General features: G+C 42.0%; 1 protein-coding gene and 1 long non-coding RNA gene across 18 annotated transcripts in view; one reads left to right on the forward strand and one right to left on the reverse strand.

Moving 5' to 3' along the window:
• Positions 1–24,972, reverse strand: part of LOC147302416 (muscleblind-like protein 2a) — a 56,877-nt gene that overhangs the window by 25,289 nt on the left and 6,616 nt on the right. For 13 of the 17 annotated variants that reach the window (XM_086283644.1, XM_086283641.1, XM_086283649.1 and 10 more), the window contains one exon: positions 20,563–21,476. In XM_086283644.1, the coding sequence (XP_086139770.1) occupies positions 20,563–20,736 (174 nt within the window). In that variant the 5' untranslated portion in view covers positions 20,737–21,476. Of the gene's footprint in view, positions 1–20,562; positions 21,477–22,832; positions 22,983–24,972 lie in introns of all 17 variants that reach the window. The other 4 variants (XM_086283647.1, XM_086283643.1, XM_086283645.1 and 1 more) reach the window with 2 other exon arrangements.
• Positions 4,663–13,981, forward strand: LOC147302417 (uncharacterized). Its single transcript, XR_015127135.1, has 3 exons — positions 4,663–4,834; positions 11,412–11,518; positions 11,994–13,981. It is a non-coding gene; the product is annotated as an uncharacterized LOC147302417 (long non-coding RNA).

The raw sequence follows: 24,972 nt of genomic DNA on the forward strand, positions 1-24,972 counted from the left end.
CTTCACCCACTGCGGCTCCTTCAGTTGTTCATGGAAATCAAACAACAATGTTAAAAGCTTTTTTTTCTTTGTATTATATTAACTGCTACTATGTCACATTTACCATATTATCATTTTACTTAATGAGGATAAGTCTGAAGATCTCAGACATTGTCTGGCGTTTGTCTCGAGTGCCTAAACAATGTGTGCCTTACTTTAAACATATATCTACAGACTGATATATAATAAAAAGCGTGTTATTTGCAGACCTAAACTGTTGTCTTGTTATCATTCATGGCACTGAAAAAGAAGGATAACTAATTTTTCTCAGCAATCCGCTGATCACGCTCCCAATCTGTCATGGCCACACAGTTGACAAACCTTTAGCAAAAGGCAAAGTGGGAGAGAAAAACACACGGCAAACATTTACTGCAGCAAACACGCTGGTATGAGAACACAAAACACACACATACACACACACACAAACCTTTTTACACAGTGACAAAGTGCTGAGGAGGGTACAACAGTGCTTCTACACAAACATGACAGAGCTATCACACTGCAACACTCACAGATACACAGAGGCAGGGCTAAGCCTACAGAAAACATCCTCTGACTGTGTGATGCACATTTTAAACTGCCAGTGCTGAACTACTTTGTTGTGATTTTTGTCCTTTTGTATTTTTTTTTCCACGGTCAACTTTGGATGTCTGGATGCACTTCCACAGTGAAAAGACAAATGATTAGGTACACCACAGCAAAGTCTAATTATCTTCTGAGTCAGCTGTGGCTGCTAAGCACCTGATTCAGAGCCACACTTAAATTAATTTGCTACTATTGTCACTTAAAGCAATAAAACAAATCGAACAAAAGGTAAATTAAAACTATTTTTTACTATTTTTTTTACACAGGATAATTACTACTACAATTACAAAGCCATAATTACACTACAGCCACTTCTGGAGGTGGCACACATTAGTGAAGTGTAAAATAAATTCACAGGGAACACTGGCTCAAACGGCCCATGTATAACCCTGGCATCTTCATCAGTGGCAGAAACCCCTTCCACAACGCCACCCCGCCTCCTTCATCAGCCCCGGCTGAATGGTCAGAGTGATGACTGTTGTGTGTCTGTGGGTGGCACAGACACAGAGGGCCAGTCTTCCACCCCCTCCACAGAATAGCGCTTCACTTGTGGGCCCCTCCGTTCACCACTGTAACATTTGCATTTTGCCCTCAATGGGCGCTCTATGCTCAGCACTGCTGGAGACAGAGAGGAGCTGCCTATAGGCCGACAGAAGAGCTGAAAATGCCACTGCAAAGATGTCTGGCAACCCGCCTTTATGCTACACTCCTGTGGTTCCAATCAGCCTTAATGGGTTAACTAGGGCCCTGGTGCTTATCCCAGATTGATACGCTCGAAATGAAGCATTGCTTTTCTTTCGCACATCAACACCTCAAACCGAGAAAAAAAAAAAAAACCAATATTGATCAATTAGGTAGTGTTGAATCTTAAGGGTCCTGAGATGTGAGTGTGCATGCATTTCTCCATTAATCCCCCCCAGTTTTCGCCAGCAGCACAGAGAAGCTGTGTACATATCTAAGCCCTCGTGATGTCTTTCTGACGTGAGAGTAGCTCTCAGTGACATGATCAATGACAGTGTGATTGGCAATATTGGCAGACTGCAATCCTGAAGAAACAATGAGGGAGGAAAATCATGGGGAAAAGAGCTTAAACACATGCATGGTCAGCACAAACCAGGCACTGGCTACATGATGGCTGAAGACTTTAGAAGTGAAAAGTCACAAAGATGGGACTCTAACTGATAATGTTTAAAGTCCAACATACCTAGCTGACTTTGGCGAACCACAAAAACGACACTAAAATGCTCACAAAGGCAGCTTCTGCAGACATTGCTTTAAAAAAAAGCTTCTGCCTTTTTTCCGACAGGACGTCCATCAGAGAAGCTGTAACAATGTCTTCTTCCCCACATTTATCCGATTGTCCTTCTCAGCGTGAAAGCAGGAGGGCTGCTGTGAGAAACTGATTCAAATTATTCTGACGTGAAGCCTGTGATATGTGTAATCCTTTTACAGCATAGCCAAAGAACCTGTTGTAACCCAACTGACCAGCAAGAAGGGGGTGGAAAGGCACTCGCTCTCTCTTGTCTCTCAGCATTCCCACATATCTCCTTCTTTTCTCTCTCCTTCAGTGCCTTGTCTCAGCAGTGTGCCATTTATATCCAGCCTTTTAATGCTAAGCCATTTACATTGTTGAGAAATGACTTGTGGTCTTCCTTTCATTGGGTGTTTGGTTTACAGGTATTTGCACTTGTAGCTATAAATATCCAAATGAGAACATTTCATGGCTTGCAACACTTACAGTACTGAAAGCTTAGCTTAGTTTGAACCCTCAACACTCAACACATTTTGCTTTTTCTAGGGCATCCATGAAAAAAAAACCCAGTTGCACTTGTTCATAATGTCCTTCTTTCTCTCCTCTCTTAGTTTACTCCAATAGTGTCTTGTTCCAAGGACCCTAACAGCTGGTTATGGGTCAGCCTGTAACAGTTAGAGGAAAGTACTTTGGTGAAAGCCCCCAGCTATGAGACACCAACAGGACAGGCACTCTGGTGCTCAGAAGACTGGGGAAAAAAAGCAGACCCAGTGATCCCAGCAGCCGGTAAAGTAGTGAGGCGCTAGATGCACATGGACAGGGCTTCCCTTTATCCTTGAACCCACAGAATGCTCCCTCTTAAGGATCTTGTTTTGTTTTTAGGCTCTAATGGATCTGTTTGGGCTAATGGGTCTGTTTGAAGCGGTGAGGCCCCGGGACAGCAGGAAACACTGAAAATCCATTATGAAATGATAGCCAGAGGCTTTTTGTTTACATTTAGCCTGGTAATGGAGAACAGGAATCAATGGTGAAAAGCGGGAGGAAAACTAGTCATTTATACTTAAAAACTGTGGCAACTCCAAACTTCCTTTCACGCCTGATTGTACTCTGCTCAACTCTATTTAGCATAACATATACAGAAAAGAAAACACCACTGTAGAGCACAGAGACTTGGTATTTTAGAAGCGTCTGCTTTCTTCACCTTCGCCCAAGACACACATAAGACATGTGTTGCCTCAGCAGTAATTAAGTGCCTTTGTTTCATGAGCTATAATCCCTCAGATGAACAAGTGGTAGTGTTGCTGACACGCTTGAGATTACCCAAGAAGAGGGGGGGGAAGGACAGAGAGTGGGAGAGTGGGATTAAGGTGATATAAAGTGTGTTGTTTCTTCCTTTCTTGTTTGTCCTGGGATGCCTGGATATCATGAATCTTTCTCCCACAGGCCGTAAATCTAAACACTCCCACCTCCATCTGAGGAGTGTAATAAAGCCTGTCCTTGCTGATCAAATGTCTTCAGCAACTGGATGTGTTCATTTTTCTTGTTTGGACAAAACAAGAACAAAGAACACATCGAAATTTCATCACACTGTGTCCTTATAAGTCTGTGTGGTAACATCTCTGAACAGTTGCAGCACGTTGTGCATCAGCTGAAAATCACATGCCCATGATCTCATGACACAGAAATGCACTGGGAGTCTTCAGTTAGTTAAATCCATAAAACTCTATAAAAAGAAAGTGCCTTTAAAATGCATTATTTCTAATGACCAGCAGGTAACGAGGAAGATATGGCAGAATTTGCTTTACCATGTGACTGACAAGCTGCAAGCACACAAGTATGCAGTGTCCCAATGATCATTACGTCTGGTTTCCAAACAATGAGATGACACGGCCAAAATGCTCAGCCTTCAAAGAAATTCACTAATCAATGGAAGAAGGGTTATAGACAGTCTGACTCACACCGCAGATCAGGCAGTTCAAGAAAATGTTGGAGTTGTTTGTCTAAATTCCTACTTAGAATTACAAATAAACGCTACACTAAAGATGTTTTGGTAGTCAATATGTGCCTGACTTCATGAGAGAGAAATGAAAAACAAAATGTTCTTAATCAATACACAGGGTCTTCATTAATTTTCTGCGCTACTGTGGTTAAATAGTCTGCAGGGTATAAACAATTTTCTATCAGGAGCTGTGATATATATACTTGTTGCAGGTTGTGAAAACAACCTATAGTTTAACCATCTAGGGTATGGATCGAGGAGCTTTTGTGCAGTCGTGGAGCAGCGAAAAAAAAAGAAGCCTATCAGCATTCAGCTGATGGCTATAATAACTAACTATGTTGGATACGAGTGTGAGTATTGTAACCGTCTTTTGAGGAGGCAACGTTCAAAGTGTGGCTGCAGTGGCACCGTTGCGAGGCACCTGCAAAGCCCCGGTTCCCGCTGCTAATCCAGCTGGAGGCTGAAGCCTTGCTTCAGTTAATCTGATCATCTGTGACCTGCTGAGACATGAAACCCACCCTGCAGAGCTCATTTACTCTGTACGCACAAAAACGTAAACAAGTATCAATAAGACACATAGAGGGAGATTGGCGAGGAAGCTGACATAGACACTTGGGCACAATCATACAGCGTGTTTGAAGTGAAGCAGCTGTCTCACTTTCCCATACACGTCTAAAACTATATACTATCCAAAAGAAAGGCTCAGCTATGACATTGCCACCTCTCAGTCTGTTGATAAGTGAGTCACAGCTAGAAGACGGAGGCATTAACCTGCTTTCAACAAGCTGTCATTTCCCTATGCTCATCCTGTCAGCTCTGCAATGATATGAGGGCAGTCCTACAGCTAACTTCAACTAGCCATATTGGTGAAAGACATCATAGAAATAGGTTATATGATGTTGATGGCCTAGTTTGAAAAGAACTGTGCCACATCCCCAAGAGGAAATAGCAGAAAGCCGGTAGGCTCTTTTTTAAATTTCCTAATTTTACATTTGTTGACAGATACAATTTCAATCATTCTCTAGCGATCAAAGGCAAAACTACTCCACAGTGGTGCAAAAATAGCACAAATCAGCTACAACTGCTAATGAAATAAATAAAATAATGTGGGAACATGAAAAAAAAGGCTAGCCTACATCTTCTTTCTCTGCTGACACTATCGACCGCATGTCAGAACATGTTGAGGAGTTGTGTAAATCCATAAAACAGATAAAGGAGGATAATGAGATGGAGGGGAGAGAGGAGATCTATTCATCAAAGCCTCTTTCTAACACACTCAGCAGATAGGGGGAGAAACGCTGGATGGCTGCTTACTCTCCTGTTTGGAGATTAAAGCTTTGGTTGCTGACAAAAAAAAGTTGCGAAGTGCAGGTTTATGATTCAACCTACAAAGAAACCAGACAGTTTCTTTTACTCAAGAATTAATTTTACAATCAAACTAATAATTCAGTTATTGAGTATAATCTTGTATCTTTGATGAAACTCCATATGTCGGAAAGTTATTTATGTTTAATAAATACATGGTAAGCAAGACAAACCACACTCTGTGTTTCGGACTAACCTAAACATTGCGCGATGATAAATCAAGAGATGACATTATAAAAGGGAGTTAGATAGAAACAGTATCTGTTCATGCAAGCATTTTAATACACTTTCTAGATCCATCTATATGTGTGAAAAAACACAACACAATATTGCTCATGTACATTGGGCGTGTATGTGCTCACGTAGAAGCCATTGCTTTTTAAAAATTCTTCGGAAGAAGAACCAGAAGGGCAAATAGTAAAACCAGAGTTTTCTTTGGCTAGGTCGATGATAAAACTGATGTTCTTAATGAAAGGAACACATGGTAAAGGGTGGCGATACCAGCAGAAAACATAGCTTGGGAGTGGCTGCGAAACAAAAAGGCCCGCATATTAGAGCGGTACTGGAAGCATTATCTATTGCCAGAAGTCTCGCCTGCACCGCAGGCAAAAAGTACTCACTACGCACCACTGACTTTGTTTTAAATGAAAATACCTCCTTGTCAATTCTGTTTTTCAGACAGAATTCAGAAAGCTGTAGAGTTGTTTGCAAGTGCCTCAGTTAATACAGTACCTTGCTAAAACACCAAATTAGATCCTGGGCACTAGAGCACTCATTTAATGTAGTAAAGTCTAAGATTTTTAACCAGCTAAATGATTGTTTTTTGTCTTTTTTATGGCTCAGAAGCATATTGTTTTCCACTCCACTGGGCAAAGTTTCCAGTCTATGACATCTTGTACACTATTTCTGTTGCAGTGCAAAAGAAGTACCCACACAAGCGTGTTGAAATAAATTGTGCGTAGCTATATCAGCAACTAACTTGGATATCTGTGTCACGCTTTCCAAAAGTCTGATTTTATATATTTACTACTGTGGAATCTAGATGTACATGTAGTGATAATTTAAGGTTTGAAAGTGTCTTCAAACGCAAGTTGTTTTTGTGTTTTCGTTCTATACACAACCAAAGGTGAATAAGAGCAACATCACTTGGTTGTTTGTTGGCCCTGGTGATGAGGCCACTGAGGCCTCTTCTCTCTCCTGTGGGCTGTGGAGGCTCTAATCCCATATGGAGATGATACAAACAGTCCTCATAAGTTTGAGAACACTGAGGAAGACAGAGTAGAAGAAGTGCTCATACCTGGTTAAAGTAATAGCTGCCCTTTGGTCAAAGAAATAAGATCAATAAACCACGGTAGTGACACAGTGACTCAGCCTTTGAGCTGCAGGGTGTGTTTTATCTTAAAATCGTCCGAACGAGGCAAACACATTGATCACGTTATTCACTTATGTCATCACCTTGTCCTTTTCCTGTTTTCTCCAAGGGAAGTCAAAGCTTCCCTTGGAGAAAACAGGTCCAAAAGGAAGTGAAAGCAAACTGAATTCAGTGGCACTATGGAAATGCAAACAGGACCACATTAGAGAGCGGCAACAGTTTATTTATCAAATGCAAAATGTGCCTTTTTTGGTAAGATGGAAACAGGCATGAATCACAGGCGGTGTGCACCTGAGCCGTGCGGCTGTTAAACCTGACACTCTTCCTTCCATGCGTGTTTCGACAATTTGCGGTGCCAATTTATGCTCACCACTGTCACCACTACTCTTTCACTCTCACCCTCCTCTGTCTCCACCTTCATTCCCTCACCCACCATGGGTTGAGCCAACTCTGCGAGGGTGCGCTCTGCCAATTAGTGTCTCCCACCTGTCGCTGTGGGTCACTGGAGCAGGCATCTGCTGGGTGTGAAATTGGCCATCTCACTTTTGTCCATGAACTTTTCAAGCCCCCCCCCCCCCAGCTCCTTGTTGGCCCAAACATACAACCACCCACCCACAGGAACAGAAATGCTGCTATGACCTAAAGTTGACCTTTATGGTATGGCCACCCTCTGTGGTAGGGGAAAGGAGGCAAGAGAGTGATACAAATACAAATAATACCTCTAGCTTGGGTTTTAAATAGAACAGAAGGATGCATCCTGCCAAATATGTTTTAGTGCATCAAAGGAAACACAAAAGTTGCCATTCCTATTCTGCGTAGTGATATTGCACCATTCCCACAGGTCAAACTTAACACTCTGTGTGTACTTTGTGCTTTGAGTGCCGTTAGGAATGATATCCAAAACTACATAAATAGGACACAGGTGGAAGTAAACACGGCTCATCCTTTATTAACAAACATCAGTTTATTGTTGCTGTGGGAGTTCATAGCCAAGCCAAGAAAAGAAGCGTCGACAAAGCATCATTTGAGAACCAGTACTGGATCTGAATAAGCTGAGTATGACTATGTTTTCTTAGCTTTCCTTCTAATTACAAAGCTATAAAGGGGGCCTACTGTGCTTTTCCTATTATTCTGCCATATTTTACAATGATGGAGATTCAGAAAATAACTTTGCATATATACAGGTAACACCTGTGAGCCAAAAGCTCAGGCTTCAGACAGGATCTGTGTGTGAGGGGCAGCCAATCAGAAGATAGCTGGCTTAAAGGGAGGTTGTTTAGACAGTGACTGAACTAAGGAGCTGGTAAAAGATACATAAGGATGATTATGAACCGTGAACCATACAAAGCTACTGTAGTAGAGCCCAGCAATTAAAAACGTGGAGCGTAACAGGCTCAGTTTAAGCCTTTCATTCACTAATACAGGAGCCATTTACACTGACGCCAAGACTTTCATCTAGACAGGCTCTATCAAATTACTCCATCATAGAGCTGCTTTAGCCTGGCCTATTAAGCTTGATGCTCGAGAAAAAAACTAGACTGGCCTTGAATTAATAGTCTGCTCAACCTTGTGCCACTGACTGCAACAGCATACTGGTTTGGGCGATCGGCCATTTCAGACAAAGGCACAACCCCGCATGATCTCATCAGCCTAATTCAGTCCATATGCTAACTCAAAATAAGACAAGTGACTGTCTCTTTATTATGTGTGCCAGTACAAAGCACCAACTTTTTAAGTGCCATTTCTCAAAATGGGGGTCTCCATTTAGCTCATCAGTATCTGCAGCGCAGCAGCGCGCATTGGAAGGCTTCGACAAGTAATTATGGCAGATTCCACTTTTACTGCGCAGTCCGTCACTGCCACTCAATGAGCCTGAATAGGATATGAGTCAGAACACTTCTAAAATGGAGTTCACACAGGGCACACTCCATTGTCACTTCTCTTTTTCATATGCAAGCCCAGTGTCAATCACTGTCAGTGTAGCTTTTGGTGCTTACTTTATTAGCAAAATGACTTTTTTACAGTGACATACCGACATGTAGGCTTTTGAAGTTCGCAGCACTGACAAGTCTCCACAAGGGATTGGGATGTCATGGTAGGACTGGTTTACAACTGCCTCTGACACAGCCCAACAGTCATTTAAACCAAAAAAAAGAAAAAAAGAAGAGGTCCCCTAAAGATTGCCTGCGGAGTCGGGGCGGTCTGCCTCCCCCCACCGCAGGGAAAAGGGAAACACCACCTGGGTCTGGGTGCAGTTCCCCCCTCCAGGGGCGAGGGCACCTAGACCCGGTTTGTAGAGTACGCTTGGGGAGTGTGATCGTGTGTACAACGTCTCTTTATGTCTGTCTCCACGTTGGTTGAGTGTGGAGTAAGTGCATATGAGAGCATGAGGGTGGGAATGGATGTTTGTATCTGTGTGTGCCTGTATGTCTGTGTCTATATGTCAGGTTGGGTGTCAGGCGCCACCTCTCTGGGGACATCTCAGGCCCTCCAAGGTTTGGAGGCCTATCTCCCCCTACCACCACTTCCCCTGCCAGTGGCGGACCCCCTCAGACATCGGTGCGTTGGTGGTTCTTTGTGTCCGGGGATGGGCGTCCAGGTACACACCGGCTCACTCCTTGGCGGCCGCTTATCGGGGCCTGGAGCCTGGGGCTCGCTCGGGCCACTTCGGAGGTGGGGTGCCCCCGGCCTCTCGGCCTGGGGCTCGGTCACTCAGGCGCAGCTGGCTGCCGGCGGAGCTCACGGGCGCGTCACTGCAACTCCCCCTGGCTTCTGCTCCGCGGCTGCTGAGTGAGCCCTCATCTGGGACTCTCCTCAGCTCTTTCCGGGACAGTGGCGCAGCTGCCCCTCTGTTGGTCTTCCGTGGTCTCTTGTGTTCTGGGGGCCTCTGGATGTCTGGAGTTTTGATCTCCTCCACACCTGCTTCACGCCCTGGAGGACGGGGCTGTGGCCCCCCCACACCCTCTAGCAGATTATTACATGAAGGAACCTTTTAAAAAAACAAAAAACAAGCGCGTCCATGCTCACAGGTGTACACACGGGTGATCACACCCACAAACTACACCCTTTTTGGCTCCTACCTCAAAGCACACTGTGTTCTGTTGATCTTATGTGCTGCACAATAATGTTTAACATTTAGTATTTACTGTCATATTCCCATATATCATTGTGATGTTGTTTATTCTATTACTCTTGTTCTCTTCTGCTTGCTTTCTTTTTTCTTTCTCAGCAGGTGATCCAGGTGATTGATATATGCATTTTTTTTTCTCTGCCCGTTCTGTTGGTTTTTGTCTTTTGCCCTTCTCCCCCGTCCCTCTTCTCAGCTGTTTCTCTTTCCCTCTTTCTTTCTCCCCTTCTTTCCCCCAGTCAAGTCTGTCCCGTATTCAGTAAGTGAAAATAAAATAAACAATAAAAGGTGAATCAAATGGACCATTACGGCAAGGCTGGGATGGTCAGTTTGGTAAAGTAAATCCGTTGGGCATCTTTCTTTGCCTTTAGACAACAATTCTGATGGCAAAAGAGCCAAACGGGACAGGCCAAAAAAAAAAAAAAAAAAAAAAAAAAAAAAAAAAAAATATTATGTGTGCCAGTACAAAGCACCAACTTTTTAAGTGCCATTTCTCAAAATGGGGGTCTCCATTTAGCTCATCAGTATCTGCAGCGCAGCAGCGCGCATTGGAAGGCTTCGGCAAGTAATTATGGCAGATTCCACTTTTACTGCGCAGTCCGTCACTGCCACTCAATGAGCCTGAATAGGATATGAGTCAGAACACTTCTAAAATGGAGTTCACACAGGGCACACTCCATTGTCACTTCTCTTTTTCATATGCAAGCCCAGTGTCAATCACTGTCAGTGTAGCTTTTGGTGCTTACTTTATTAGCAAAATGACTTTTTTACAGTGACATACCGACATGTAGGCTTTTGAAGTTCGCAGCACTGACAAGTCTCCACAAGGGATTGGGATGTCATGGTAGGACTGGTTTACAACTGCCTCTGACACAGCCCAACAGTCATTTAAACCAAAAAAAAGAAAAAAAGAAGAGGTCCCCTAAAGATTGCCTTTATGTTGCCTCATTAGATGGAGCCAATTAAGGAGATCTTTGTCTAATTATAAAGACTGGCCCCTAGGAGACAGCTAGGCCTGTCTGTCTAACTGTTTGCAGCTCCCAAGGTGCGTCTGCCTACAAACTGAGGGTGGTTGGGTGGAAGCATCTTGAACTCCGTGCCTCTGTAAGCTTGTCCATTTACTTATCACCAGAGAATTAAAGAACCCCGAGGAAGCAGTCAACACATTCCCAGTGAAACGATTAATTTCAGTGTTTAAAATGGGCTACAGCCAACGCCATATGCTTCAGTACACTGGCAATACAGTGATCATACTGCGGCTACCACTAGGCATCGCTTGCCCTTCCAAAGGGAGGAAAAAAACACAGAAGGCTGAAGATAATGATTTTTTTTTCAAGCATGATATACAGTGCATTTTTAATCTAAGGTTAGGTTCCAGTGAATAAAGCAGGTAAATATGTGCTACCCTTAGAAAACCTGAGTCTGTCTCTCAGTGATGATGAAACTACGTATCAATAATTAATGGGGCTGATACTAAAGGTCAACCGCACAGCATGCCTCCTGCCTCACTCTGGCATAGATCTGCCTTCTGCTTTACTGCAGAGGTGCTCACAACAGCAACAACTACTGCAGCAGTAAGGGAGTTTGAGTCCAGCTGGCTTTGAAATCATCAAATGTGAGGATGCCATTGACTCTGCAGCACTGATTTAAGTTACCTTTTTTTTTTCCACAGGCAGAAAAAAAATAATGCAGAAAATGGAGTACTTTATCAGCACTGTGGGCAGCTGAGAGAGATGGAAAAAGAGGATGACTCAGAGGTAGTGGGTGGACTGAGACCAGGTGAGACACTGGTACAGCAGATGGGCAGATTTTCAGTGCTCAGTCGTTCCATCATGTTGCAGGCAGCTCATTGGATGAAGAACACCTACTATTCAATCTGACATTAAACAACAGTAATGCCATACATCTTTTTTTGCTTTTTTTAAAAGAGAAGACATAATAGAGTTCAAGATCAAAACTACAACCCCATTAGGTGATATAACAAAGGCTGCACATTAGCAGAATGGGAAGCAGAGAGTGCTGAATACTGGACATGTTTATCAGGCCTCATTATAGCACTGATTGGAGCGATGTAAAGCAGAACCGCCTTGGTGTATTTTTGATAAAATAACACAGTTTTTCCTGACATTTACTTTAACAAAAGTAAATACTGCTTATTCTCATCTGTCTGACATCTGAAAACCCATAATTTCCACACAAAATTGCATGAAATATTGTCCGATGATTTTCATTTGGCTCCTTGTTTTATTTTTAGGTTGGCTGCCCACATGGAAAGGAAACATTTTCACCAAAAAATCCTGTTGCTAGAGCACAAGATTTGGAACCAACAGCGCCAACAGTATCCCAGCAATTGCGCTCTGATTTCTCAGAGCAGCAAACGAGAAATGTGGAGCTGATATTGTGGAGTTTTTCAGCTACAAATGGCAGACTCACACAAACAACAACGTTGAAGCACACTGACCAACACAAATGTGGGTCAAAGCGGTGGCCCAGTTAAAATATCGGCGTGTGTTGACTTTGCTGATCAACAGCAGTAGTGTGAAATTTTAACCTGAAATTTAATTTCAGCTAAAAAAACATGTAACATGTCAGAATAACATGAAATTTAAAAGACATGGAAGCATTTTGGCTGCTCCAGATGTTTTTATTGCTATGCCATGCTCCTTCATAATACTAATTATAAAAGCGTCTTGATCAGACTATCTTAGTCAGCACAAACCTTTTGTAACACAACAAGTAGAGATGTCAGTACATGTCATGTTGTTATGCCGATATCAGGTAACAACGCCGATAACAACTAATACTGACTGTTTAACATCAATGGATCCCCATGTAATATAATAATATAACACAGAAGACAACATTTGAACTTCTACAGTAGGGCTGGGCCATATTATACCGTTCACGGTAATACCGGTATAATGTTAGGCAACGACAGGAAAATGAAATATCGCGATAGAATGGGAGTAAAACGCGCATGCGCAGTGCCTTTGTTTTCATACGCACATGGCCGATTGTTGAGTGAAACAGATGAACCAGAATTGGTTTGTAAAAATGGTGCAACTTCCGTGATGTGGAACTGGTTTGGTGTTTGTCCATCAGATACACGACAAAGCACATTTTTTTTGCAGAACATGCAAGCGGCCGTTGTTATTGTCATATTTGTCGGACTAAGATGCTCTTAAATCTGGGAGTAATCTGGGTCCTAAACTCCGTATACTTCAGGTCAAACACTGCAGCGTCACTTAGAGTTAAAAACTGTCTAAATTCTTTCATCTTTAATAAAACGATCAGCATTGCTGCTTTACCAGGTGTAACTATAAAGTTTAACTTCCAGGCATCCATGAAAACAAAAGTTATTACATTTAACGGAGTTAGAAGTTAGCAGGAAGCTAGCGGAAGTTAGCTCGCTAGTTTCGCTAGTTACCTAAGCATGATATTGCATGTTCTGACTGAGAGATTTCTGAAAAAAATCAAACGTACAGCTCTGCTATCACTTCCAACATAAATGAAGACAGGAAACTAAACAGCAGTGACGTTTGTAGGGTTACTGAAGTTGGGCTAGCTAGTATATAATGATGTGCTACGTGATCGCTAGCGACACAGCTATGTTAGCATAACATAAACAGTGAAGCTGGAGGACGAACACTAACACTTTTCCACTTATAAAAGTTAACGTGAAGGTTCTTCATGGTTAGAGACAAATGCAATCGCATGGCAGGATGCTGTAAACGGACCAAACTTCAGTCAGGAGAACAACTGAGATAATCCATCCACAATACGAGGTTAGTCATTAATATACTGCAACAACATGGGAATAGAGCCGCTGCCAGAGAATTCAACATTAATGAATCAATGGTACAGAAGTGGAGGAAGCAAGAAGAATGAGTTTAATAAAGTTTGATTTATCTGACTGCTTTGTTTCGCTTAATGTGCCTTATAATCCCGTGCACCTTACGGTCCGAAAAATGCATACTGCACACTGCAGTTTAATGTTGCAAAGCACCTATTTTTAACTTCAGTGGATATTATATATGGTTATGCTCAGGATATGTCAGCCCATTTCTACTGGAAATGCCTTTTGGTTAAACTTTCAGCAAGGAATTTGCATTTGCACTGTTACATTTTTATAAAGCTTTAATGTACATAAAAACCAGCTTCTTGTTTAAGTGAAAATAAATGGAAGGTTGTCTTTTTGCGCTAGTAATGTTGTGGAGTTGTATTTTGTCTCGCATCAATTATATCGTCGGTTATATCGTTATCGCAAATTTTCAAATATATATCGTGATAAATATTTTTGGCCATATCGCCCTGCTCTATTCTACAGGATGTAAACTATCAACCAAATTATAACACACAGTCTCAATGATCAACATATGACCTATAAATGTGACCAGATGTAAAACAGAATTTTCTACACTGCTCAAGGACTCCTTACAAATCCCACTATAACAGTGATCTATCACTGGGGTTTAATGGTGGGTAATATGCTTTCACATGCATAAACAAATGTTTTTGTGGTTCTTCTTTTAAACATTTCCAGCACACAGAGTGACCAGACTGACTAACTAGGCCTGAGTAGGAAACAGAGATCTGATCAGACTTCCCTCTCCCTGACTCTTATCTCTATACCTTTGTAGATGTTTTCAGATAGACTGGGGCTGTGGAGGGGGTGAAATCACATGGATCAAATGAAATTTGGCATGGTTTGCACTGGCAAGATAGTGTGTGTGCATGCATTTGTCTGCCTACGAGGAGGCCTGTTTAAGGAACGGTAGCAGTGTGGGGTCTCCTAGGGGCTCATCAAAAGCATGCCGCATCCACTGCAGCCCCACATTAGGCTCAAGTCAGTGCCTCATTGTGTCTGGGTGAATGACCCTGGGGGGACACCAACTCCTGCTGCGCGGCATACATTCCCCTCCACATGTTTGCTCTGCCCAGGGTGTGGCCCAGTTCGGGAGGATTACACTGAGGAATGTAGCCGAGCCCATCTTTTAAAACAAGAGAGGAGAAGCAAACTGAGGCCACGGGCAGAAAGTTCATGTTCACTGAAGCTTCCCACAAAAATTCAAATGTACTGAGCTCAGAGGGGGGAAGCTATGGTTAAGTTACAGATCCATTAAACTTAAAAAGAGGTCTTTGGGCTGCATTAGTATTTATGTTTCAATGTCTGCTTTCTGTCTTGACAGGTTTATCTGGAGTAAGAAATTAAATCAAGGTAGTAGGCACACTTCTCTTGAATCCTAATAAGAGTTTTTGATAAGTGGCTTAAGTTTTTGCTCTACTTCCCTACCTGGTGAGATCTGTCGTTTACAGACAGGAAACAACCTTAAAGTCCCACCTTCACAGTTTTACTCTTGTATTTTTATTCTCTTAACCGTTCCCATGTTCCCTCGCTTCTTTATTTTCAGCCGTCCCACGCCCTCCGATAACACACTTACAGTGGAGCATGCTCTTTTAAAGCACAGTCCGGATTAAGGTGTTCTTACTAAGTGAGGGAAACCAGGGCGCTTCATCCCCATGGGGACTGTGGCGAGCTTGTGATACAAATGAGAAAACATTGCACACCTGAAAGTAGTAGCTCCTATTGTTTGTCCTGCTTCACTGCTTTCTTTTTGACGACTGCAACTTGACGAAACATGATCGCGCTCAGATGCAGCAGGCTACCCCCCACCCCCAGCCCCAACTCTCAGCCTACGGAAGCTCATTCAGGCGTGGTGGTCACCTGGTAAAATGTTACTGGTGCAAATAAGTGTGGGGGAGGAAATCTAAACAGACCGTGCTGTCAGGCATTCAGTCTGTTTTGTAAAGGCTTCAAAGTCTGCAAAGGCACCAGTGAAACTCTAAAATGGCTGTTAATTTTCTGCAGCTGATTATTATACATATGTGTCTTATGCTTTAACTTAGAATGAAAAAAACCCCATCCAGACATGTCAAATATAGTCAAACCTAACCACTGACGAAAGGCTGATGTCTAATGGTTGCACAGTCAATGTGACATCATCACATGACCGGCATGATTGCATTTACTCCATTAAGGTAGGTATTCTCATTCATTTACTACCCAAGCCCTCTCTTCCACTCATCTCTACCACCACCACCACTCTATGATGGTTTCCATGGTCACGGTGCAACAATTATCAAAGAGCTTAAAGGAAATGGCTTCAACCACAACACATCTCTGAAACTACTGGAGACACAGAGCTGCCTCTCTCGGTTTTCTATCATGTTTAGCTCGAATTATGTCAAAGTTGCAACGGAAGAAATTATGTAAACAGATTAAGACAAATCAAGGTTCAGATGACAGCACAGACTTAACGTTCTTGTTTTGACTTACTGATAGAACTATATCTCCATATTTATTTAGTTTAAAATAAGCTAGCTGTATGGAGGTAATTTGCTGCTGACATACAACAATTTGTATTCATATATGACATTTAAATGTCATGTTCTGTCTAGCAGCCACCAAACCTGTCTGAACTTGTTCCATTTGAATGTCATTTTCCTAATTCAGAAGATAAAACATAGACAAGATCGTTAACACCACTAACATATAGAATAGCCTTTTATTCTCATTCTACATGTACAACGAAATTGTGACTATCGCAAAGCAAGAGAACAAACATACTAAAACTATTTGGACAGTTATGGGAGCAGAGCTGGGCTATAATGGGCTCCATAGCCATGTTGGAAATCTGATATGTGGTTGAAAAAACAGTTGACATATCTGAAAAGTTCCCACTGCGAGGTCACCACTCCCAAACGTTCCTGTCAGGTCTCAATTGAAACGAATGATACTTTATAACCCCTCTCATGCACACCGACTAAATGTTAGTTCAGCTTTAGCTGGACAGGGATGAAGAAGCTTCTCCTATTTTGAGAGATGATAAATGTAGCATAGAAGGGCTGTTTCTAAAACCCACAGAGTAAAGCAGGGGACAAAAATAATCCCCTAGAAATTACACCATAGAAATGCTGAGAGCAGCACCGTGTGAGGGTGCTGCAAGCGTTATGATTGAGAAAGTAGGAAGTAAACGAGAAAGGAGTGATCCCTCACCATTATTTAACCCATGCAAAACTCTCTAACAGAAAATGCAAAACCAGATATTTCAGATAAAAGAAACATGCACGAGCGACTGTTTGACCACACTACGAAAGTCCCCCTCTAATGTAGACATGCATTTGCCGTAAAACCCATGATCTGGTGGCTTCACTGCTTGCTGGAGTTTCTTATTATTGGAAATCTAAAAAGCCACGCTGTTCTTTGGGTCTCTTGGGTAAAGACGGATCCCCACACAACAGCAATAAGTGAATTATGCTTTCAAATGCAATTTATATCCAGCAGAACTACAACGCCCAATTGTCCGCCAATTCTGCAAGGTATAACTTTCCACCTTAATTAAGCAGTCCTGCTGCATCATGTTTTAATTGAATTGCACCTTTTAGAAGCTGCATTATGGAAAAAAAATGACCAAAACAAGTCAGAGATCCCTGCAATTTACATATCACCATGCCCCAAGTCATTAGATTTAAAAAAACAAATGCTGTGCAGCCCAAAGTAAAATATCAGTAAGAAAATTAGGGCTTAAGCGTTCATCCAAAATAAAATAAAAAGCAAATGCTTTTATTTTGGCAGAGAGCTGACAAGTTTAAGATAAAACTATGATGGTGCAGAGCCGCTGTGGTCACAGAAGTGTTTTTAGAAACTCAAAACAACGACCATTCCTTGGAATGTTTGCCTACTGCTGCTCGACAAGCGCAGCAGCAGTGCTACACCTCCTTCTCTGCTCCTTTCCCAAGCACTACCATTTACGTGTTTATGAGAAAGACCGTTCTGATCGTTGGCCAAGTCATGCCTGGCAGCACCCAACCCTGGCATGATAACCCTATCGGATGAGAAGACCCAGGAAGATGATACGGGCATAATGGGGGTGAAAATCAGCCTGCAATGGACTGAAACACACTTCCTAATGCATAATAAAGCATTCATTCTCTTGTCACGAGGAAAGTCTTTGCGAGAGTGGGGGTGAGTTGGAGTTAAAAAGTACAGAGAATACTGTATTCTCCTTCTGTCAGTGGGCTGGATGGGGAAATTAGGGTTAGAAGGGGTGAAATTTTGTGTCTTTGTCTATACATTTAGCTTTTTAGTTGCATTAGGAGTTAAGCTGGGTTAAGGAGGCAGTCTTCAATGACAGCAGAAGATCGTAGATTAACAGGCTGCCAGACAAGTCCGGGCGGTAAATGTAAGAAATGCTACTGTTTTGCTAGAATACTGCAGTATAATGCAAGCCACTTATGGAAGGGAAAAAAGCCCATGTAGGGGAGAGATACCAGCAAAAAACTCTTATCCTGTGTCATGACCTTTAGATTTTAAATTTTTTTAAAAATTAAGAAACCCCCCAAGCAGTAAACCAGCACTTATATGGATCAGGATGGTGTAATAGCTGGCAACAAATACAACAACATCAACGGTGTGGGAGCAGACTTATCTATTTGTTATACTACCTGTCTATGGTTGTGAAGCTGTAGTTAGGCGTGCTTATCTTTTTTCTGGTCTAACGTATACAAAACACAAATTTGCATGGCATGAAGTAGAGCTGAGCCAGTAATGAAGCCACAATGAAGTTGTATGCTTGCGTAATAAAGTATACCATGCAGAAAAAAGAAAACATTTCACCTTATCTGGGGCAAATTTAGCAAACTTTTCAAGTTTTTGTTTACGTGATTTTATGCATGCAATCCTTAGGACCCATCCACTACTGATGTAAAAGTAATGGATATCTCCCCATATATTTAGGTAGCTTCAGAAACTGTCCCAGTAACTGTCAGGAGGTTTTGCTGTTAAGGAAAAAAAGGCTTACTTGTAGATGGCCTTTGGTCAGACCACAAAAAAACAAGAAAGACAGAAAGAAAGAAAGAAGAAGAAGTCTGGTCGCTGTGGTCAGAAATCCCTTAAGGAAACAAATGGGAATCAGTCGAGGATGCTTGTAGTCCATACCTGAAAATGTTCTGGGTAGAAACTACCATCAAGATTGTGTATTATAACAGAAGTGATAACATAAAGGCATTTTTAAAGTATGTCAATAATGATAACTGAGAACAGGGTTTACAGCATAACTTGAGGCTTTGATATCCAGAAATCCTGAGTGCACATTGTACACATAGACTTTTCTTTTATTCTACAGCTTAAGCCACAGCTGAAGAATGAATTGCCAGATGACTGCCTCAAAGCCAGTGTTTACACAAAAAAATGTCACAGAGCACAGTCTAAACTAAACATAGTATGAGGTTGACTACTCAGGTCATTCTAGTTCCCCTTCAGCCAAGAATGCCAACTTGGAGTTATTAAGGAAATCATAGCGATTGCAGAGATTCCATATCAGGCTTAACCTTACTTGGTGCAACAACAAATCAGTTCTGATTAGAGTCAGCTGTTTGCTCATTAAACAATCACGGCATAAGAGCTCAGAAGATCTGGCAGCTGGGAAAGAATGTCACTCAGTGGCTGACTGTTAGCAATAACTTAGCCAAGGAAGGAGCTTGTAGCAACATAAAAGCAGCTTGTTTCTTTACAGTGTCAAATAAATAAAGACCATGAGAAACTTTGGAATGAAACTGACTTCTTACACATTTTGCAATGTGTTTCATGAAGGTTGCGATCAAGATTCAAAAATGTCCTCTACCATTATTTCACATTTTTAACATTCAGAGAAACGTGCCAATCTAGTAGAACCGCTTTTGGCACGGGCCTTAAAAAATGTGAAATGCACTCACCACACATTGCACTGTTCTAAATGTGAAATGCAGCTACAGTTTATACCTAAAACAAAGACAAACTCCTTACAGTTCTAGTGTTCTGCTCTAGTTTCTTTGGCTATTTATCATTGTCACATCTGTTTTTCAGTTCTTTTTTTCCCTGCACAGCCTGAAAATAATAAGGGTGCTCTCGGATCTTATTTGCACCATGAGGGGGGCATGTGTGAATCGACCTTGTTACGACTGGGTTGGCTTTAAAGTGTCTGGTGTTGAGCTAATTTAAGTGATGTTTTACTACTATGAAACTGTGCAGTAAAATCTGTTTCAAACGTACAAATTAAAACAATTTAACTTTTGATAAAGGGGAGGGAGCAAACAAATCAACTACAAGCCTTATTAAAGGGATAAACACTTCAACGTGGCTTTGAAGCTTCTAGTGGATTTTCCCTGAACAAAACGTGGTACAATGTAATGCCGCACATATTCAATCCATGTATTCAGGCTGACAAAAGCAGATTATCCGCATTTTGAAGATGTAATGCCTCTTCTTGGATCTGTGTGAACCAATATGACAAAACAAGCACTGACTGGTGTTTGTTGGTTGCATGTGACAGCTGACATGCATCCAGGAATAGAAGCCCTGGAGTGACTCAAGGCGATCAGATGCTCACCCACAAGTACGCATGATGGACAAGGCACAGTAATATTAGAAGAACTTCCCATGAAAAAAAAAGAAAACGAATTGCACACACATGACAAAACCTCTGTGGCCTTTTCACTTCACAGGTCAGACTGGTCGGCTAACAGCAGCACAGCGTGGGGACATGACATGACGCGCTGAGCGCACAACCTACAACACGCTGACCATTTGAGAGCACAAAGCTGTAACATTTTGTGTCAGGTATTATACTGCTTCTGCAGAGATGTAATCCAAGTGCACAAATGTGTTTTATATCACACGGCAGATATAAACTAACAGTAATCACTTCTGTATGCCTGGGATTGACAGATAACAAATCAAGCAGCTCAAATTCTAGACGTCATGAACAGAAAACTGCAGTCCTTACCTTTAACGAGTCAAAGCAGGCGATCACTCTCCCATTCTCCACCTGGCAGCTTTTGGGTGGGTGGGCAAATTTGCATTCTTCATCACTGCGTGAACAAGTCCCGCGTTGAAACTGCCGGCACACTTCCAGGGTCAGCCATTTTGTGTCCCGTATGGAGGCAATGTTTAGAGCCATGTCAACAGCGCTGGCTGTAGAGCCGGGTTGCAGCAGAGCCACTAGGTTTAATGTGGAGGTTATCCTCTGAAGAGGAGCACTCCAGTTAAAAAAAAGAAACAAAAACAAAAATATCCCCAAAAAACAAAAGAACTAAGAAGCAGCAGAATGTGTAGCTATAAATGATCTGCTTCAGGTCAGTGGATCAGGCTTGTCCTTGCAGACAGGAACGTGGAGGTAATGGACTGGCAAAGTCTCTGTGACCTGAACATGGGACTACACTATTGCGCTATTGTGGAGTTTCTCAGTCAAACAGCTAGTTGTTTATCAATCAGTAAGTCTCAGGTGCGAACGTCTGGAAAGGCAGAGGGGGCATGCTCAGAGAAAAGCTTTAGTCGATGTACCCGTGTCCCCAAAATGTCCTCTGCGTGAGTGATGATATCTTTGCAAGGGGTGGATATCAGGGTTATTTTGAGGTACAATGGCACAGTTCAGGATAATACAAAGTTTGTGGCTTTTTATTGTTACCCTCTCTCTGAGCTTTGGCACGTTGGCCAGCTATGCAGCAGCTCCAGCAGCTCTTTACTTTTCCTTCACACAGATCACAGGTGAGGACAAATCAAGGGTCAGCGATCCTCACAGCCGAGCCGTGTGGCGTCACGATCGCAGAGGGCAAAAAAAAAAAAATCTGGAGTTCTTCAGAAACACTCAGCGATCTTCAAGTAGGGATGCTGTCTCACAAGGCACTTTCTGTCAGTGATCTAAAAGGGAGAAGTGAAAGAGAGAAAAGTAGAGACAAGAGACAAACAGAGTGAGGCTATTTTCACAGTGAGAAAATGGCTCGCTAATTATGACGGGAAACAATTTATCTAACAGGCTTCAGCAGGCGTTAACGGTGTTTGTTTTATGCGTGTCAATCTGAATTTGTGTGTGTACTGCCCCAGAGGAGTGCTAGCTCCAAAGGGGACAGGCCTGATAAACCAGAAAAAAAGGCAGTTAAAAGGTTATTCAGAAGCCATTTGAGTCTAAGTCCCACAGTCGCTGCTGTCCGCCTTTGTACGGGGTGACTGCAAGCCCAGTGGCTTTCCAACATATTGCATACAAAGTGGGGAATGGCAAAAGCCACTGTGCTATGAGACAGTGGACAAGAACGCAGAGTCAGAGCAGAGATAGAAAAAAGCCCCGGGGTCCAACCCGCCCTGTAGAGCCATGCACGGAGGGACGAGTTCAGCCAATAGAAAACCGCGCAGAGCAGCACTATTCCGGGCAGTCGTCCAGCAGCCGGAGAGGGACCGAGACAGATGCATATGCCAGTGCCAGACACGATTATGACGCTGCCCAGTGTCCGGCAATATTCACTGGTCTCCCACCATCCAAATTAGGTACTGGCTCATTGACGGCAGCCTGTCAATTTACATTCATTGGGGGGAGACGTGCGTCGGTGCGTCTGTGCTGCCTGTCTCATCCTGCAAAGACGCTGGTCCCTGTGTTTGGCTGTTGTCTAGGGACTGAGGAGGGACAATTGGTAGAGCAACAATATGAGGAAGTGACCTTTAGTTTGAGCATATGAAATCCATTACGGAGCTACTGCGCAAGGAGCTCTTTCATTGGCACATCTGGAAATATTTTTCTGCTAAATGCAGGCGGGTAAGGGGCTGAGGACACAGACTGAGGGAGGAGAAAGAGAAGGACTGTAAAAATATATAGAGTTCTGGTTAACAGATTACCCCACTGGAAAACATCTTGACCAATCTCACATGGCATATGAAAGGCTACACTTGTTAATGAAGGTTTGTGGGGAATTGTACACCCGTGTTCGCAGGGTTTGTCCCTGACAGGGAAGCAGCTGTCATACAGGTGTATGCTACTGGCAGATTCAGCACAGTATTTATTTTAATCTCTTGTCCACAAGACAGAGGTCTGAAGTAAGACGCACTTATCCTTTCTTCCTGGAATCTACTAAATTCTTCAGTTTGACATCCAAAATAAAAATTACATCTAAAAGTCCAAATGGAGAAGCCCATTTTTCTATAAGCTAATTGATTTTTTTGTTGTTTATTTCAGGCATATAGGAGGGGAGATTTTTTTTTAAGCTTCTCTTGAAATTACCCACCAACCTTTGTCTAGCTAATCTAATTGTCCCACTTCAGAGCTGATCATGTGAAATGAGATCAGAAGCTTCCTCGCCTGATCGTACTGACGCCCAGGCTTCACTCTCCAAGGTTGGATTTAATTTCACATCATCACCCCAGGGAAAGAGCCAATCACTGCAAAAGAGACAGTCAGGTAAGAATCATGTCAGATCTGACCTTTAACAATTAATCCCTTCTTATTTTTAGGAGCCATAAGAAGTGTGTGATCAAGCTAACCTACTTTGTCAGAGAGTGTAAAGGGATGATAGTGCCATTTCTCTGAGAAATGACTTACTTTGAAAGGTGCAGCAAGTTGTGCTGAAATAGTAGGGGAACACAACCACTAGTCATTTTCTATTTTTCTATTTAAAGCAGGGGTTTACAGCAATCAAAGTTTGGATGAAAAGAAACAGCCTGACAGAGTGGATAATGCTTGGTCAGGGTCATCTGAACACTCCGAGGTGTCTCAACAGGCAACATTCAAACAATGTTTGCCAAGAAAGATATTCAAAACGAATGGTGAGGACTAGAGATCCAAAGGAGACTTATGTGGGTGGTAATAAGACTAAAACGAAGGAAAAACAGAACATAAAGAAAAACAAAGAAAATCTGTTCTGATATTGTATAGAACTGTATGTTTATGTAGTATTACTGCTGTCAAAAACACAAAACAAAAAACAGAATAGAAAAAGTAAAGTAAATATCTTAATAATATCCAACATCCTGACTAAGAAGCATTTGGTAATAACAAAGACATGCCGGTTCCACCCTGCTTCCAAAGAGCCAATGAACAGCCAAACCTCAAAAGATATTGTGTTGTTGCATTGACATATGCACAGATTAGACTGTTTACGATAGTTTTAACTATGTTGTGGGAGATATATCGACGTGCTATATTGGTAAAAATTTAGGTAAGAGTACTTGGCTCATCTACAAATAGAAATTTAATCGGGTTTTCCATCAAGATTAAGCTCGTAACAAGAGCACTCAGAGAACTCCCCCTCAACAGTGTGACCTTGACCTTGACCCGATTTTTAAACTAAATTAAATCAGCTCAAGCTGTTATTGGTACATACCATCACACAAAATTAGCACATGATATCTTGAACACTGTGGACACTGAACTGATTACATATTTCCTCCCTTTGGGGGGGGGGGGGGGGGATTAGAGTCTGTGGGGCCAATATATCTGTTGATATCAGCTATTTAACAGTATTATAACGGTATCTGCATTTATAACGGACAATAAATGAAAATTTGAAAAGTAAAGAAGAGATAGCAGAAACACCCTTCAACCATGTTTCAAATTATTGATTTGCATAATTTGTCCACAAGAGGGCAGTCTGCTACATCCCTGATGGCAGCACACATAATTACCTACACATAACAAATGTTAGGGAAAAACAGTTTATGTTTCTTGTTTCTGAAAGAAAAAAAACACAAGAAATAAACCATTTAGATTGGATTTTAACATCACCAAATATTAGTATTGCTCTTAAAAATCCTATATTGGTCAGGCTCTAGACAGAAACAGCAAAATAACTACCCTTTTATCTGGAGGGGTTGCTAAGATGGCAGCAAATTGCTGAGTTGCACTTACAGAGGTTTAGTCATTCATTTATATGCCAAATGTTTAGTAGACACATAAAAATTAATAATATATAACTTAATAAAGGAAATAATCAATAAAGCAGCCCTAGCAGTATTTTTAAACAGACGCTACATGTGCTTCGTTAATGTAACCTTTTAAGAGATGGGATATCTAACTGTAAAGTGATGTAGCCATAAATGCTAGCTAGACACTCTTTAGCGGTGGCAACTGAGAACACTCTTATATCCCTAAAACATACCAAAGCCCCTGCTAGGAAGTAAACTGTTATCATGGGGGGTGAACCTCTTATCTGTGTCATATAATTACACCCGATCCTAAGAGCATGAGAAACTCAAGCACAGCAGAAATAAATTGCTTTGGAATAACTACTATTGAAAACTGTAGCTGAAGTCAGAGGCGGTGCACACACTGTAAATTTAGGCTACTTTGACAATCCTTAACAATGTGACTCTGACATATTTAAAACTGCCTTAGTTTGCTCATGCATTACATCAACATGCAGTATGACTTAGT

Source organism: Aulonocara sp. 'chitande type north' Nkhata Bay, linkage group LG23 (assembly GCF_057382095.1).
Source record: "Aulonocara sp. 'chitande type north' Nkhata Bay isolate Kocher_YH1m ecotype deep benthic linkage group LG23, A_spYH_male_GT1.1, whole genome shotgun sequence".
NCBI classification, from domain to species: Eukaryota; Metazoa; Chordata; class Actinopteri; order Cichliformes; family Cichlidae; genus Aulonocara; species Aulonocara sp. 'chitande type north' Nkhata Bay.